We start from the raw sequence: 17220 nt of genomic DNA, 5'->3' as shown, positions 1-17220 counted from the left end.
ACCATGCTGGGGCATTCACACAGAACAGACAGACAAATTGGCACTTCCACATGCACAAGATCAATATTCCTATGAGAAAATGTGTCACTCATCCCATCGCTGGTTAATTTTACTTCCTACTTATTGCAATTAAAAAGCATGACACTAGTCTTACGCTTTTAATTGTTTTCAGCGTGCACAAAATTAGAGCATCAAAAGGCCACCATGGAAGAATTGTGGAGGAGTCTCGCCCCTGAGCTTGACAGTTTCAAGATTTTGGGTGATGCAGTGTTACAGTGTTCTTTCTGCTGCACAAGATAAGTGACACAATTTTTTTATTTTTTTTTTTATGGCCATCAAAACAATCTCCAAGTCCACCCATTATGTTCTATTAATGAGACAGAATGTCTCTGGAGATAGCTCCAGTACTTGAGAAGGTCACCAGGGAAGTAACCAGGGGCCTGTTGATGCCTACTGGTGCAGATGAGACGCAGGCAGACTCTTGCCAGCAATTGAGGCTGTAGATTTGTTAGATGTTTTTTTTTTTTGTGCCCCCACTGGCTCCTTGCAAACTGCTTAACTTAGATTTTACAACAAAGAGGCAGAAAAGCGGGAAGAAAATATGCAGATGTAGTCATCATCCTTGTTGAGAGTTGAGCCTGAAACCCTACAATCATTGTTATCGCCATAGGCTTTTTTTCTTTTTTTAACAATTTTTTTTTTTAATTTGTTTCACAATTTTAGAATATATGGCTTTTTTTGTCGTCATTCAATGGAATTATGACTTTTTCGCATACTCTCCTACCAGGATTTTTGTATATTTTTTTAAAAGACAGCTAATATTTCTCAGTGTCTTCTTGTTTTAGTCATTGACATCTTTCAGATTTAAATTCAAACTAAAACACAAAGCTTTTGTATAATAGGGCCATTTCATTGCATTTTACATGCTGCTTGAGATGGGGCACATTAACATGATCTATTTTTGTTGTGACCGCTGATTAGGTATTAATATATGACACGACTCTATGACAGGATCGTACTGAGACTTGCTGCGCAGCCGAACGTCAGCCATACTCCAGATTAGATCAACTTACTGTACGTATTTAAGATAATTTAAGATAGGTTTCTCACTCATAAAAAGAAAAAGGATAGTACTGTTTTTCATGATTTTAGAAACAAGGTGAAATGTGTAATTAATTAAACACGTGGACATCTTTTCTCTTGTCAGTTAAGCTATTACTTATTGCAAATCTAAACTGCACATTGTACATATGATAAAGAGGAAAATTAACAGAATGCCTCATTATTGTCTTTTTTACTTTCATCATTATTCATGGTCCGTGCTGAAATGCCACATAACTATTGCTGTTCGATCACCAAAACACATCATTGTGGCTCTACCAGTGTTTGAATACAAATATAATGGATAAGGAATTTTAGTATTTCCCTCCTTTCCTACATAGCTCGTTCGTGAACGTATTCACACGGACATGCACTCTGCAAAACTCCTATAGCATATCAGCAAACTGTTTTATACACTCACTTGTCACTTATTGCACCTTGGTGTCAGAGAATGATAAAAATCACATGCAAGTGAAGCCTGGGTTCAAGTTTTTCAACACATCCCTGCAAAAACAATAGTTTTGTTTCTCTCGTTTTTCTTGGATATTTTCTAAAGTGTTCATCTGACATGATAATGGATTCCTTTCTGCTTTTTGCAAGTTTGAAGTATTTTGTTAACAGTCTGAATGTAGACTGATAAGATTAGGGGGTGGGGGGGGGACATGCTTATGCATGAATTGTGATATGAAACTTTAGAGAACAGCCTGTTCTTTGTAACGACTCGGAGGACAGAACCGACAGAGCACAGACGCTTTGTAAAATATTTATCTTTATAAACAAATAAGATTGGATGATGAAATCATGCTCCTTGAAGTTGGTCACATTTTGCACGGCTGCTGCAACAATAGAGGGAAAAAGGCTGAATTGTTGAGCTGAGTGGGTTGTTGACTGTACCTTGAGAATATGACATATTTTTAATTTATAGGCTCATTCTGCTGCAAACAGTGGGCTTGTCACGTGACCGGAAAGAATGACGTAATGGCTAACGTTCTCCTCTCCAGGTTCATACGGCATATTGTTATGAGTGTGGCTCTGACGTTACACAAAAGAGATTTGAAGGCCATTATTTGGGTTCAGAGGAGGACAATTATTTGTTGTTGTTGTTTTTTTCCCTTAGGGAGAGATAATCACTTTGTTGTACATCTGCTATAATGCTGAGCAACTTTGACCATTAGTCTGAGGTTATCACTGAATAGCAGATTCAAGTTCAACCAGGTTCACTGCAGCGTAGATTTTGTTCTCTGGCTATAAAAAGGCTCAGCAACCCATGTCTGCCGTGAGGGGAAACAACAAGAGCAAGGCACACAGAGAGGAAATTGTTTTTTTTGGGGGGGTTGGTCGATCACAGGCTGCCTCTTGGAGTAAATGTCTTCAGAAGATTAAAAGTAGCCGAGTTCACAACCATCAGCCACTGACCCACTGTGGTAAATTTAGTACTCCCAAAGCATTTTTCTTCATCACAAGAACTAAGTAGACCAAGGCTCCCAAAATAACAACACTTCAAACTACTGACAAACAACTTTTCCTCTCTGGTTGTAAATATATTCAAAAAAAGATGCAGACAGTGGCAGGGTTTTCATATTAGCTTTTTCTTAATTTATTTATTTATTTTTAGCTCAAAGCATTTTCTTGCAATGTTATTATTCAGCCATGATGAAGCTTCTTGGTTAGACTCACCCTCATAAACGACTGGAAAGTGGTGCGTTCCCGCTGTGTGGTGTGAGACGGTGTGATTGATGAGTCACTAGCGAGTGGCCGTATGACTGGAAACAGTTGACAGGTTTAGTGGACGACCACTTTTAGAGGAACTCTTTTTGTAAGGTTGTACATGCCTCTTGCTCTGGTGGTCATATTTGTCCTATTTGTCACCCTGACGTGAACCTGCAATCCCTCAGTGTATTGCAGTGTGCACTGTCAATATTCTTTGGGTGGAATCATTACACTTTACATAAATCTATGGCTCAATACGTTTGACCCTGAAGTTTGAACTTTGCTTTTTTTTCTTTTTTTTCTTTTAATGTAAAATGCATGTTTCTAGAATGCCTATGACCAGATTTGTTCTCAGCTTATAAATCCCCATAATAGCCTCAACAATACTGACCAAGAAGGTCTGGGGTGCATTTGTGAGATGCTTGCTAATCCTGTCATATGATACTAATCTGGTCACAAACAGTTGGCCCCTTAAGTAAGCAGAGATGTGATATTTGTATAGTGATCTTTAACGATTTACAACACAACCCTTTCCTTTGAGGAATTACTGAGGGGATTAGTGGTACGTAGGTGACAGGGGTCAAAATTCTCTCAAAGTGAAATTTATTTAGCATATTTCGAAGTTTAACTTTCAATTTTATTTCGTTGAAAAGATTACAGACTCTTTATTGTCGTTGCGCGTCAGCACACAACAGAATTTGCATGCACTTCTAAGGAGTCCTTCAAATATAGATACAAATGAATAGATAAATGGAATGAAAAGATAGTGGAACAAAAGAATGTTTTTCTATAGCTATGTTCTATCTGGAAACATGTACCAGCTTTTATGCATTCACATGAACGCACCAAAGATTTTGCAGGTTCTCTCGTGAACGCACATCACTGTGCATCACTGTGCATGGTTGGATGTTATGAGTTGATGGTAGCTTTTCTCACTTTTGAAAATTCACCACTGCTCCAAATCTAATAAAACCTTTTGTTAAAACTTGCAGTGCATGGATATTAAATGAGGCCAAACTAACAACAAACATTTCCCTTACGTATGTTTGTAGTCAGCTTTCATAAAATATCAACTGGATCAAGAAAAAATAAAGTGGGGATCAACAACGATTCTTGGAATAGAATTACTCATCAGTTTTCTTTTTATGTTTTATGATATATTTTCACAAGAAAACATGATAAAAAAAATCACACACTTGTTTTTTTTCTAAATTTATTGTCCTGAAAAGAAAATCACGTTTCCTCAATGTAAACATACATTTGATAAATAGCTTCACAATGCCGCCTATAGCTTACATGGTCTACAGAATTTTGACATGGAAGGAGAGCTTCACTTCGTCTTGTGTTTCCAGAAGGTTTCAATTAACATGAAGAAACAAAGAGGCTCTGCTGGATCTGCAGGTCAGACCTGAGTCAACAGGGCGCAGGAGGGATCACCCAGCCTCTCACAGACACCTAACTCATGACAGATGAAGACAGGGACACATCATCTGGTTAGGAGCTTTCTCCAGTGTCAAACAACTGTTTCGCATCAAACATCACATGCTTCTTTAGTCAACATCATGTGATTGTCAGCATTTATTTATGCAAAAGATTCAATGTGCATCTGCCGTCAGCTTTACATTTTTTAGGCCATGCACATTATGGTGTTTCACTCTACATTAGCCTTTTTGCTGCAGGAGACGCTGGGTTGAGTGAACCTTGTGATGTGCTTCAACCAAATGTGGGCCTGCATGTTCGCCTTTGTCTTCCATGTGCCTGCTCTTCCATGAGCGCACCTGAGCTTTGAAGCTGCCAGTTGTCCGAAAGCGCAATATTGCTGTTGTTGTGTATGTGTGTGTGTAGTTGTGTGTTAGAGAAAGTTGGGAGCAGGGATGCAAGCATAGAGGACAAAGATAGCTTTGATCACACTGAAGTGTCACTAATGTCTTGATCCTCTCTGTTGTAACATCTGAGGTACCGCCACAGTTGTGGTGAGAGCGCGAGAGGTGAGCAGCAGAGGGAAGACTTGTGATTTATATTAATTTTATAGAGCAGCAGCAGCAGGCTATAGCTCAAGATAGTCTCTTTTGATTGCAAATTATTTGTAGTTGACGCTTGAGTGATCATGTTGAACATCTTGCTGTCCGCACTGATCGATCCAGACAGACGTTTAAGGAGCTTCAGAAGGAGTGAGAGACTTGCATCTATACTAGTATGTATCATCATTGGGGCATGTTGACTCCTTGTTGAATGTGCTGTGTGTTCTTGGATGGATGTGTAAACCTTTGTGCAGAAAATGGCGTGTCCATTTCGATGTCTTTTTCAAATATTCTTCAAATAGAATTGATTGTGTTTCCCCGATTGAATTATAACTGTGGGTTTTAAGAGTTGTTTGTCTGTCTTGATCCTCTTCTTGGCGTGACCTAGCCTTTCTCGGAGGTCATCCTCGGCTCGCAACCCTCAAGACGTGTCTGCTACTCCAGGCTGGCGGCATTTTAGCTGTGGTGGATTATGTCTGGCGGGAATTAACTCTTTAGACCACCTACACTGCCGACAAACCCTCCTCCACAGTTGAGGAAGGACAACAGAGGAAGCGATCATTAAAGTAACAAGATTGGGGGGAATGTGATTGCTGAGTTTGTTTGGAAAAGATAGGGTGTGTCTGCATTCATATGTTTAATGTTACACTAGACACCGATAACCTCGATAATGTCTTAAAGTGTTTCAGCTGTGCTTTACTTTTTCTTTTTATTGCGTAGGCTTTATTGTTTTGCTGGAAACAGAAGTAAACTGTGAAACAATACAAGCTAGGATTGTTGCATCCTGTGGGTGGGGTCTGGTTTAGGAAGCCATAGGAACTTAACTTGAATGGCTTTTGTGGTTTCCTGTGAGGTGACTTATCAACCACAGCCACTGCCAATTTGTCTGTGCAGACGCTTATTTTCTTGAAAGGCTCGGTTTACGTTGACAACCAGATTAGCTGCCATTAAATGTCCCACACAAACACAAGAGTCCAGGGGAAATAATTTCTTATGCAACTAACTAGTAAATATTCTGCTCACGTTGTTTTGTCCTGTGGGGCAGCTCCATGTGGAGGGTCTTTATGAGTTTAATTTCACAGGGATACATCATTTGCAAATACAGCACAAGATCTTTTTTTGGTTTTTTTTATTGCTGAAAATGTAACATTTTGAAATGCTACCTCGTAACCCTTGTGTAACACTGCATTCACCATCGCCACACAGTAAAAGTGAGCATTCAGCATCAGCAGCGACAGCGGCGTCGCTTCTCCTCGTTGTATCCCGGACCGTTTATCTCAGGGAATAACGAGGGTGGACTCTGCACTAAGCAGCAATGACAGCACAGATAAAAAATGTCAATTTGACAGCATTATTGTTTTGCACTATGTTTGGGTGACGCTGTGAAATAATTAGAAATAAAAGTGTACGGTTTTCGGTGTACGAGAGCTGCCCCCGTTTTTTCGTGTGTCCCGCACCCCTACGTGCGGTCAGTGGTGTGTTCCGATGTGGGACGACGCGGCCGTTGCTCGCGGAGCTGAGCTGGGAGAGGTTTCCTCCGCCTGCCATTGCAGCACACCGTCCCACTGATGCAGACTCTGCACAACTTTTCATCCTGAGGTTAGCGACAAGCTCGCCACGGCACAAGGCGGACTCATTTGTTTCCCGAGTCCTTCATTCTTTCTCGCTCTTTTTTTTTTTTTTTTTCCTTCATAATTTCCAACCGGAGTTTCTTCAATGCCTTGCTACCTGACCGGACGTTCGCGTTTCGGGCAGCGAAGATAAGATAATGAACTTTGGACTTTTCCCTCGGCGGCTTTTCGTGACATGTTTCCCGTCGTCCTGGATAAAATAAAATAACAACGCAGCCCGGCGTGGCGGCAGCTGGGCGAACATTAAAACGGGAAAGGGGGGAAAAAAATAGCGCACTCACCCAAGTGATTATCGAAGCGACGACGGGGGCAACTTTTAACCTGCCACTTTTGAGGCGGAATAGCGGTGTAAAATGTCGTCCAAAGCTTCCAATAAGGTGGGTACCTGGCCGGAGGAAATTCGTATGTAAACAATGTGCTGCTGGTTTATATAACATGTGTGAGGTCCTGCGAGGCCAAAGCAAGCAGAGCTAGAAAAAAGTGGTGCATTTTCTTTTTACTGTGGATGGGCAGTATAACGTGGTAGACTATGATTACTGGTGCAGCAAGTCTGCATCATGTTGGTGGTGTGTGTGTGTTTGTGTGAGTGTGTGTGTGTGTGTGTGTGTGTGTGTGGGGGGGGGTGATCGAGGAGTTACTCTGAACTCTACACCTTGCAGCATATCTCACAATCAGCTTTTATGGTCACCAGTGCACCACTTTAAGTTGATACGACTTATAGCGTTTGCCTCTGTTGTCAATGTCAATAAATCCCCCAGGTACCTGTTGATATCTGGATTCCCAGTTTTATTAACACAGTAGCAGGAAATCCCCATGGGTCACAGTTTACTAAGCCTGGGGGGGGACAGAAATTATGCCACACTACCCTCTTTTTTACTTTTCAGTAACCACATGCTACATTTAATCAGCCTCAACTTACAAAAGACCCATTTTATCTATGTTTTGTTGTGTCCTTGGCTGTGGGTGCTTTTTGAAAAACTTGTGATAAGCATCAGGAAAAAAGTTTTTTCCCCAAAACATTTATAAAAGTTGATATTGTAATGACAGTAAATTGACCAAGTCAACAATTAATAGAGACAATGTTTACCATCCAATTATTTATCCCACAATGCAAGTCACTTGCAAAGCATGTCTATAGAAATTGCAAACATTGTGAGGTTTATTATTACTAGCAACACATCACGAGCTGTCATTTCTACTATGCACCATGTATCTGAGCTCTCTTTATTCAAATACTGTACTTGTATCTGAAATATAACAAAAGTTGTGATGTTAGAGTTTGCGGGGACAATTTTTCATCTTGAACCTCCCAATTCATCACACAGTGTAATGAGTATTCTTCTCTTTGTGGGATTTATGTTTCTCTTTTCCTGCCCTCTTTGACAAGCGAGGAATGTGCTGTTTGTTTAACACAGGTAGTGATATTCAGGTCTAGGCGGTTGTTCCAGTTAGACGAAACCTGCTTCATCAAGTCAGCCGGTGACGTTATGCTGTACTGTACATGGAGGCTGTGGTCACACCTTTAGTAAAAACCCACGACTTTCAGTCGTAGCTGGCCTGTCGGCTGTTGTGCTTGTTTCATTTTAAAGTAAGTGGTACAGCCTAAACTATGGATAATATTAAATATAATTATTTTGGTAGGTGAATTAGACACCCACTAGGTGATACTGCATTCAAATAAAAGCAGTTATGCGTTTCTCTGGTAGAAATATTAATAGTAGATTATTAGTGTCGCAGACAATTGAGCACACCTGCTCTTCTGGTGGATGTGAGTAGTAATGTGAGAGAGGAAACAGTCATGTTGATGGGCACGAGTGTCAGAGTGATTATAAGCATGAGCAGCCAGCCTACTACTTGACATGCTGTCTGTTTTACATGTGTAATGTAGGTTTGTTGTTTTCAAATGACATGATAGATATACTTTAATTCAGTTCCACTATTTAAACGTATGCCTCAATGTCATGGAACCTGATATTAAAAAAAAATTCCATTTGCATTAACATGGGATTTATTGTGGGGCTTGGTCAGTAACACAGACAGAACTGAGTATGACGTGTTCAACAGTCAAAATCCATACCAGATGATTAGTGATATAATGCTTTCACACCAATACTGGTTTTATACCAAGGAGATCTACAGTTGATGATTAACTATTATAACATGCAGCACATTCCTTCAGGAAAGGAGTCACATCCTTTGGGTGTGTTTGCCTCTTGTCTCACTGGTCAGTCATGTTATCTTTGTGCAGTACTCTGTGTAATGATAATGTGTCAGTAGGTTAATTTGATAGTCTTTAAATATTTAGCCGCACTGAAGCTGAAACTAATTAGGTAAAACTCAAAGAAAATCAAAATATGTAATCCTACTACAATATGTGTTTTAGTATGTTATTAAAGATCTAGTCCTCACAATAATAGTTTGTGTGAATTGTTGGTTGGAGGAGCTATTTCTGCGTAAATACAAATTGAAACATCTTCCTGTTGAGAACTCAGATCACTGGCTGCCCTTCTTTCAATAGTAGAAAATGACTGGTTTCAGAATCCTGAATGATAGACCACATCTTAAACAGAGTTGTATTCATCAAGAGTTTGGTTTCATCTTCATGAATGACTTCCCTATATTTAAAAGTAACTAAGCCAGTTGAAGACAGTTATTTTACAGAGCTCTGTCAGAATCAGTTCCGGCAGTTCCGGATGTCCAGTTATATTTGAGTTTCACTTTTCAAAAGATGCAGAGAAATGTAGTTTTCTGAACATTTGAAATAGCATTACTAAAGCTGTGGTGTGAAAGAAATCCACTTGGATTTGGTCAAGCTTAGAAAATAGACTCTTTAAATTGCCTCAGTTTTGTATCTTCTATTTCTAACAATCAAAATGAGAAATAATTGAATCCCTCGAATGAAAATCAAACTACTTGGAAAAATACACAAAACAGAAATACAGTTTCTACCTTCAGCACACCATGCAGCCTTTAGACTGGTTGACTGGAGAGGGCAGACTGAAATAAGTGGAAAATGTATTTGGATGGAGGAGGTTGTATTAATTAGAGTTTCACAGCGGGCTAAGAACAGCCTCTATTTTGCTTTGATGATTACACATCTCCATTTACATCACTGAAGGAGGGAAATGCAATTAGAGAACCAAGTGCTAGAGAGGGAAAAGAGTCCTGATGGTGTTTTTGTTCTGTGTCATAAGCTCCCCGTCCTTTTTGAAGAATCAAGGCTGATGTGGCACGTGATTAACAAAGTAGGGAACCGCTAATTTCTGGTCTCTTTGATGCGTAGTTACACCATAACTTTCTAAATCATTTATCCAATCGGTTGTTGGTGCAACTCTTAAGAGAGCAAAACATAAAACATCCCTTTTCAAAGAAAGTATGTCTCCAAGCTTACAATGGCACCATCGCTTCCAAAAAGACTGGATGTAATTCAAAAACAGAGGAGGGTGTCTGCCACATCAGGTGTTTGCACACGCGCATGTGTTTACATATGTCTGTCGAAGCATACAACCTGTGAGGTCATAAATGTTGGGTTTTGTGCACAGTCTTTCAAAGAGCGTGTCACAGGAAACTCTTTTGGCCATTATCACGGTCTTTCAGGGGTCCTCACTCTTCAAAAGGTGGTGAGTTCAGCATGGATCACTGCATTCAAGCGACTAGGAAGGGTCAGAAGACTGATAATCTCTCCTAGAAAGAGGCAAAGACTCAAAACAAATGCAACAAATAGCAGTAAACAAACTCTTGATTATTTCTGCTCACACGAGCAGATCGTGGAATCTAACTCTTCTCAGTTCTCAGCCCTTGAGGAGAGCAGGTGTAAGCTTTCTCTATATAAGATGAGAGGCATGCCAGTTGCACATATTGAAGACAGCAGCCAGGGGCTTTTTGGTTCAGCTGGGCTGTGGTGTTTTTTTTAATTTTAATTTTCCATTTTTTTCTTCTTTTTTTGGGGGGGGGGGGGCTATAGTTTGTCCCTGGCTGTGACCTATCTGAATGTGACCTTAAGATCATGAAATTTAGTCCCCAACACATGTTTCTTTCCATGGAGCATGATCAACTGTGAATTTCATGCGCAGAACAAAGTTAATTCCAGTGAAAGAGTATCCTCAAGTGTCATGGTAAAGTGTCACCTTCTGTCACAGTCTGGAGAAAAACCTTGAGAGGAAGAAATCCAGGTTGGATACAACAGGATGCAGGTAAACGGCAGGGGGAGGAAAGGAAGGAAAACAAAATATGCCGTCTTAGGGAGGAGGGGTTATTAAAGGGGTGAAATGGAGAAAGGAAGGAGTGGGAGGGAGAGATGCACCGGCTATAATCTGAGTCACATGGCAGATCTTAAAAAGACTGCCTCCCTCTCCTATAATCATGGCATTATAGCTCTTAGGCCAGCACATTAATATGTTTCAGTTTAATTCAAATGCAACTGTAAAATGGGGAAAAACGCATTTCTCTCATCTAGTGTGGGTCAAAGAAAGACTTCTGTGAGCAGGACCAGCAGTAACCATTCAAAACAGTCCACAGTTTTGTTTTGCTGTTTGTGGCCTTACATGGTGATGCATCATGTGTTGTGCATTATGATGTATTATGTTTAGATGGATGTGGCTGACAGGTCACTGCTTCACTGAGACTTAAGCATGAATCATTCTTACACTATTGGATGAGCTTTCTACCTTCTTGGCTGCCATTTGTTCATCTGGATGACTTTGTGCAATAACATGGGTGTGGTTCTGAATTACTAGAGTTCTCCTTTGAACAAAATTCGTTTCTAAGAAAGAAAGAAAGAAAGAACAAGTGTTCTAGCGAGTGGGCCATGTCATCAAATTATATTGACTCATAATTCAACTTAGATCTTCTGTGCTTGATTTCAACTTCTTTCATCAAAGTTTAAAAAGTGTTGTAAGATGGAGATGCCTGATTTCATGAAAGGATTGGTCACACCTAAATCTCGTCTGGCTCAAAGGCATTGTGAAAACCTAACTTGTGAAATGTGTTGTGGGTCTGTCAAGCTACACAGGTGGCTTGAGGTAAATAGGAGGAACTCAGAAATGCTTTGCAAATAGTCTGCTTTGATAGTTACCAAACAAAGCAAAAGTTATTTGTCTCTGAGTAATGTCATATTGTGATTACTTTTATTCACTGACCAAATTATTTTAACACTTATAATAAAATATGATCGCTCTTTGTTATTCATACAGATTAAATAACTGAGCTGATCTTTTGTGTTGACTCTTGTCAGTCAAAATGGACAAACGGCAACAAGAGAGTCTGTAGTACAGCCTCTGTGTCGGATGGAAATATCAAATAACCTTGACTGTTGCTTTCCCTGTTTCTTATCTTACAGCTAGAGTAGCAAAGCAGGGACACTCCAAGCCGGCCCCGCATCTTTTCTAGCAGGGCAGGGCAGGTCTCTGCAGGGATTTATCATTCCCACTACAGGCATAAGGGATTTGACATAGGGTTTTTTGTATGTGTGAGACGGAGTGGGAGAGAGAGGGAGATGAGAGCTACAAGAGCTAGTGCATGTGGCAGCCATGGCTCAGCTGGTGAGGGGAGAGAATGAGACGAGAACAGATTCATCCCAAGGCTTGTTGTCCTACATGCTTCTACATACACACTCTCTCGCCGATTTGTCTTCATTTGCTTATTGTTCACATTGTTGACAGGATAGCACTGTTTTCAGCCTGTGGGAAACATAGTCTTCAGCCTAAGCTGAAATAAAGCATCACCAACACTACATGGGTTAGGTGTGTACATCATTTTTTTCAGATATCAGACGACTTCTTCTTGACGAGAGATTTCACTTATTTCGTGGACAGTTCAAATAGAAGTCGATTTAATATTGTGCCCACTAACAAATATACTTTACATCTTGTCTGTTTACAAACACACATCTTCACTGAATCATCCCCGGCTTCTTCCACTCTTTCCTGCCGTCGCAGTCGCGTGTTGTGTCATCCAGCCATGTGCACACATGTGGTAGACATGATGTGATTTGACCATCTAGTAATTCAATCTCAACACTGCTGTAAAAAGAATGTCATGTTTTATCGCCATCAGATAGGGTGGGTATGGTGCCTTCATCATATCCTTTGAGGATGAGGATCTCCTGCCCCTTTTGGCATTCTTCGTCTTTATGTGCCCGCCTCTATTTTAGTGTAAATGAAAAATGGCCTGTCCAGGACAGGATTTGCTGGTGTGTGTTTTTTTTTTTTTTTTTTTTCTTTCAGTGTCCTGAAACTGTCATCATCTCAGCAAACCGTAAACTTCCAGCTAGAGTTCGAACGTTGCCTTTTTAGTCAACCTTCACAATGTGCTGAAAGAAGTACTACAAAATCAACGGTTTACCTTTTAATAATTCCTGAAACATGGATGTGATTCTTGTTTTATTATTGTTAATGATTGTTCTAACGAAAATGGATTCTAGCTGTGGCCAAAAATGTTTTTACCATAAAGTCTCCATTGGACAATATTTGGTTGTTATTCTTTTCTTGGTGCCTACTGATGACTAACTGCTAATAGGGGCTTTATCCATGCAGTGTGAAAACATCAATGGATCTTTTGCACATATTGATTTTATGTAAACAGTAAGATTTGACTTAGCGGTTAGAACTGCTCTTCACTGTGTAATCTTTCTTTCCCCTTTTTTGTGAATCTGTTATTATAAAGAAGCTGACCTAAATATAAGATTGCATGCACGTTTATCTTTCTGAATCATAAATAATCATTGCGAGTCAGGCGTAACAGTGTGGATATAGATGGGGATTTTTAGGTTAATTGAGCTCCCTGATGTAGAAATCCAGATATGTGTTTCATTGTGTTGCTATCTAACACAAACCAGTGATAGCATACTGTATGTGCCATAAACATGGCAGTTCAGCCCTCCACAGATATTTATTACTTTGTTAGATATTACTCTCCCTTCTTTAAGGTGGTATGAGGTAAACATGGTCCTGGTGACTACATTCTCAGTAACTAAACAAAATTTGTAATTAAGTTTAGTTCATTTGTCTAAATAAGGGAAATGCCAAGAAAACAGTCCATATTTACCACCTTTTATAGTTAAGTATTTTAAACGGTCCCTGAGAATATTATGTGTATTATGAACCTGTTGAAGCCTTCAATTGCAGTCTTCAATAACCATGGATTTTTTAATGTTGCTGAATTGAAATTTGCATCCTAGCACATTACATTAACCCACACAATGTTCCATCATGTTCTTGAGGTCTGTACCTTCAACAAAGGTAAATGGAAGTAGGTCATTGTCAGAAGGAGTTGTCTTATTTTTTTAGACCAGTGGGAGAACAGTGTCTTTGCATTCACAATATTAAATTGTTAGCAGTTGTTCGTTTGGCGAAGGTGAATATTGCAGTTCTCGAGTTCAGTGTTGGTTGCTCATTGCTCCGGTGGAGTGATTGTATAGCACTTTTGTTGTGCGTTTGTGTGCCTCCTTAAATACTGCCAATCTGCACTGATTTTGTGAGTGCTCAGAGGAACGGCTTCCTGATGACTGTGTTGCAGCAACTATCTGCCAACAGACAGTGGTGACATTGGTTCAACCAACTGATTTTTCAGGTATTGACGAGCGAATGTCAGACAAGTATAAGTACCTCTGAGATCACCGATAAGACAGTGGATTGCAGACCAAAACTCTTGTAATCACAGGGAAACATTATATCAATCATAGTTTATTGCTGGGCAGGTACTGTGATTTTAATTCAAGTGTGTGTTTGTGTTCACACTGCACATTTCAAGCATCCATTCACTTTTTATGAGTTGTGCATACAGTCTGATTCTTGACTCCTAAAATGGCTCCCAACCAGTAGGTGTTCTGGAAACTTGCTGACTGTTTCAGAAGTGTGTCTTTTATAATTACACTGTTTACAAAGTGAGAATGGCAGCAACATTTTATATTGCACATAATTCCGTTTAATTAAGACTGTGTCTCACAGGTCCCACAGGATGTTTTTTTATTTCATCCTTAAAAGTAAACAGGACTGAGTCCTGCAATGGAGCATGACGAACAACTTATTTTTGTCACTGGTAATTTAAATTCCATGAGTATTACCGTAAGAATTACGACCAATGTGCCACTTGCTTTAAAACTGCAAAGCTCTAGAAAAGCTTCTCACTTTGTTTCAAGGAATGTGATCAGGAGTACATTGATTTGTTTCTGTCGATACTAGTCAAGCTGAGAGCAGCTTAATGATGTTTACACAGCTACTGTATGTACACACTAAATAATGAGATAAGGCCATGTTACACTTCAGTAGCAGTTGTTCTTTGTACATTGTAATTAGTACATTTGGTGAAACAGAGCACATTCCTTGAGGGGAATTTCTTTTGTACTTTGCAATTTTCGGATGTTTTATCTTTCTTTGCTTGTGCATCCTGTAAAAGAATGCAGTGCCCCCTCTCCGTCTCTCATCTCCAGGCGAAATGGTAATTATGTTGCCAGTTAAGTGCTGGGAAAATGGCTGCTCCAACAGTAACTCATTAATTCACTATAGATTCTGCCCCACAACATGCCTATTGTAGCCAAGTCCTCAGAAAGCTTGGGAATGCAGTTGAGTGGGCTTGGCCTCTTGCTTTATGGCACCATGTGACTGTGCTGACTGAGTTGTGGTTCAGTGTGGCACAGTTAGTTGAGCAATGTGAAATTTGGAAAGGCATTAACACTTGTGCCAAATATTCAAGATGTCTCCTCGAAGTTCATGTTATAATTTTAACCACCTTGACATTGAAACGTAGGTGTGCTTTGGCAAAAAGAGTCTGCCCACTGGTCCATGCTGGAAATGGCTGATATTTAGTACTCGCTCCCTAACAGGTCTCTTGAAACCTTTTCTATAGCTTTGTTTTGGTGAATGAGTATGTGAGGTCTTTGTGTGTTGATAGTGGAGTTTTACCGCTGTCAAGTCTCGCCACGGTCTCACACCACAATTAACGACAATACCTATATGTTGGTTTGTTAGTATTCACCATGGTCATTTAAACTCTTAGCTTCCAAAAGGTTATATTCCCTCCCTCAACAACTGTTGTGCTTACTCTGCACCTCATTTCAAATCCATGGATAGTTTGAGTGAATATTTGCTGACAACAAGGTCTTAGTCATAAAAAAAAGTACCAAGAAAACACACAACAAGGATTTGGTATTGACCACAATTCATCTCAGGGGTTTGCAGATGTGTGGATGTGGCAGGTTTAGTTTTTGATTTTCTGTCATGATTTAAATGTTTCGTTTGAGCCAAGGGTGATTACTTACTTTTCTAATGTTTTACTGTAAGGCCAATAGTTGATTTAGCTGTTTTAACTAAATGTAAATGCAATGCATGTCATATTATATAAGCTGTGCAGTTTGAACTTTGACTGCTAAAAATGGTTGCATCCTATCATATGACCTCTGGTTAACCTAGACAGTCACCCACCTATATCCCTTTTCTTTACAGTCACTGATACTTGTCTGCTTTTTCTTTGCTTCACATTTTCTTATCACACTCGCTGTGTTGATCCCTGGCCATACTTTCCTTTTGTGTTCATCGGTACTGTGCTGGATAAACAGATGAAGGGAAAGTGAGACTGCCGCTGCATGTAGTGGGAAAAGGTGGAGGAAACCATTTGGAATTGGAAACAACCAGAGTGAGTGGTGGGCCTGAGCTCTTATCTCCACATTCCTGTGAAGTGTGTATGTGTGTGAAGGGAGGGGTAGGGTGGGAATACTGATAGTTGGATGCACAGTGATTGGCTGAATTCAGTTTCAGGGCTGGATCTGTTTATCATTCTCAGTGCTTTGGCTTACAGTTTTTCCATGGACTCAAAAATAAAACAGAGTTGTAATGGGCGTGTTTGTCGAGTGAGTCCACCAGAAAGAACAGAGGGAAAACAAGTCTCATCTGTGTGTATTCCACCCTCCATTTGAACTCCTTCATTTCAGTCCACATGCACTGATAACTATAAATACGTGTGACAAACCAGTAACTGCTGATAACACTGCCTGCTAGATATCGTTGTTATTGCAAAAGGATAGATTGCAACTTGGATTGTCAGCACCACACAGCCTGAACTAAACCGAAGAGAAGGATTGTGGAAAAAATAGAAAGTCAGAATCCCACCAGAAGTTACTGTTCTCCTCTGTGACCTCAACACTCCCCCTCTCTCTCCAGGCAGAGAACAATTAGTGTGGTTGAGCTGGGATGACTTTGCTGCTGGTTAGGCTGCACATGAGATGTTAGCCTAGCCTAGTTGTGTGTCTGGGTCAGTGGAGAGCAGTGAACAGCTCGCTGCACATCAGCTCTTTGGAGCTGGACTGCAGTCAGTGAGAATGAATCAGAGCCCACACCTGACCCTGAGCTGTCAGTGAATCTCTAAATTCAAAACGAAATCACACTCGTGATTCCTGAGATTGGGGTGTGTTGTGTAACTTCAAATAAATTAGTGGGGCCAATTGAATGGACCTCCAGCTGTAGTTCTGAGAAATGTTAGTTGTTTGTGTAGATTTTTAAGTAGCGAGAGCTCATATTGAATTGCCTTGCCAACATAAGCAAAGTTTTAAATATTGTAATAACCTTTGGGTGCACCAATCTGTTTTTTTAGGTTTTAGTATCTGCCTATGCTGATACTGGAAAACAGTGCTGACTTACCTAACAAACAATTGTAAACGAATGAGCTTCTCTACCTTGGTCAAACAATATGTAGTGTCACTGGTTAAGTCAGTGCTATTGGGAATATGAAATGAAATAAATGATAAAAGCCGAAATTGACAAAAC

The 17220-nt window shown here is 40.0% G+C and overlaps 1 protein-coding gene across 2 annotated transcripts in view; it reads left to right on the top strand.

Moving 5' to 3' along the window:
- The window catches only part of tjp1a (tight junction protein 1a), a 104244-nt gene that overhangs the window by 46501 nt on the left and 40523 nt on the right, over positions 1–17220 (top strand). Inside the window, exon 1 of one of the 2 annotated variants that reach the window (XM_080489772.1) lies at positions 6322–6840. The exons of the other annotated variant lie outside the window; for it this stretch is intronic. Coding sequence (XP_080345898.1) covers positions 6817–6840 — 24 coding nt within the window. The 5' untranslated portion in view covers positions 6322–6816. Of the gene's footprint in view, positions 1–6321; positions 6841–17220 lie in introns of those variants that run through there. 2 annotated transcript variants of the gene reach the window in all.

The sequence above is a fragment of the Lipophrys pholis genome (assembly GCF_963383615.2).
Source record: "Lipophrys pholis genome assembly, chromosome: 2".
In the NCBI taxonomy this organism is placed as follows: Eukaryota; Metazoa; Chordata; class Actinopteri; order Blenniiformes; family Blenniidae; genus Lipophrys; species Lipophrys pholis.
This window is presented reverse-complemented; position numbering and strand designations above follow the sequence as displayed.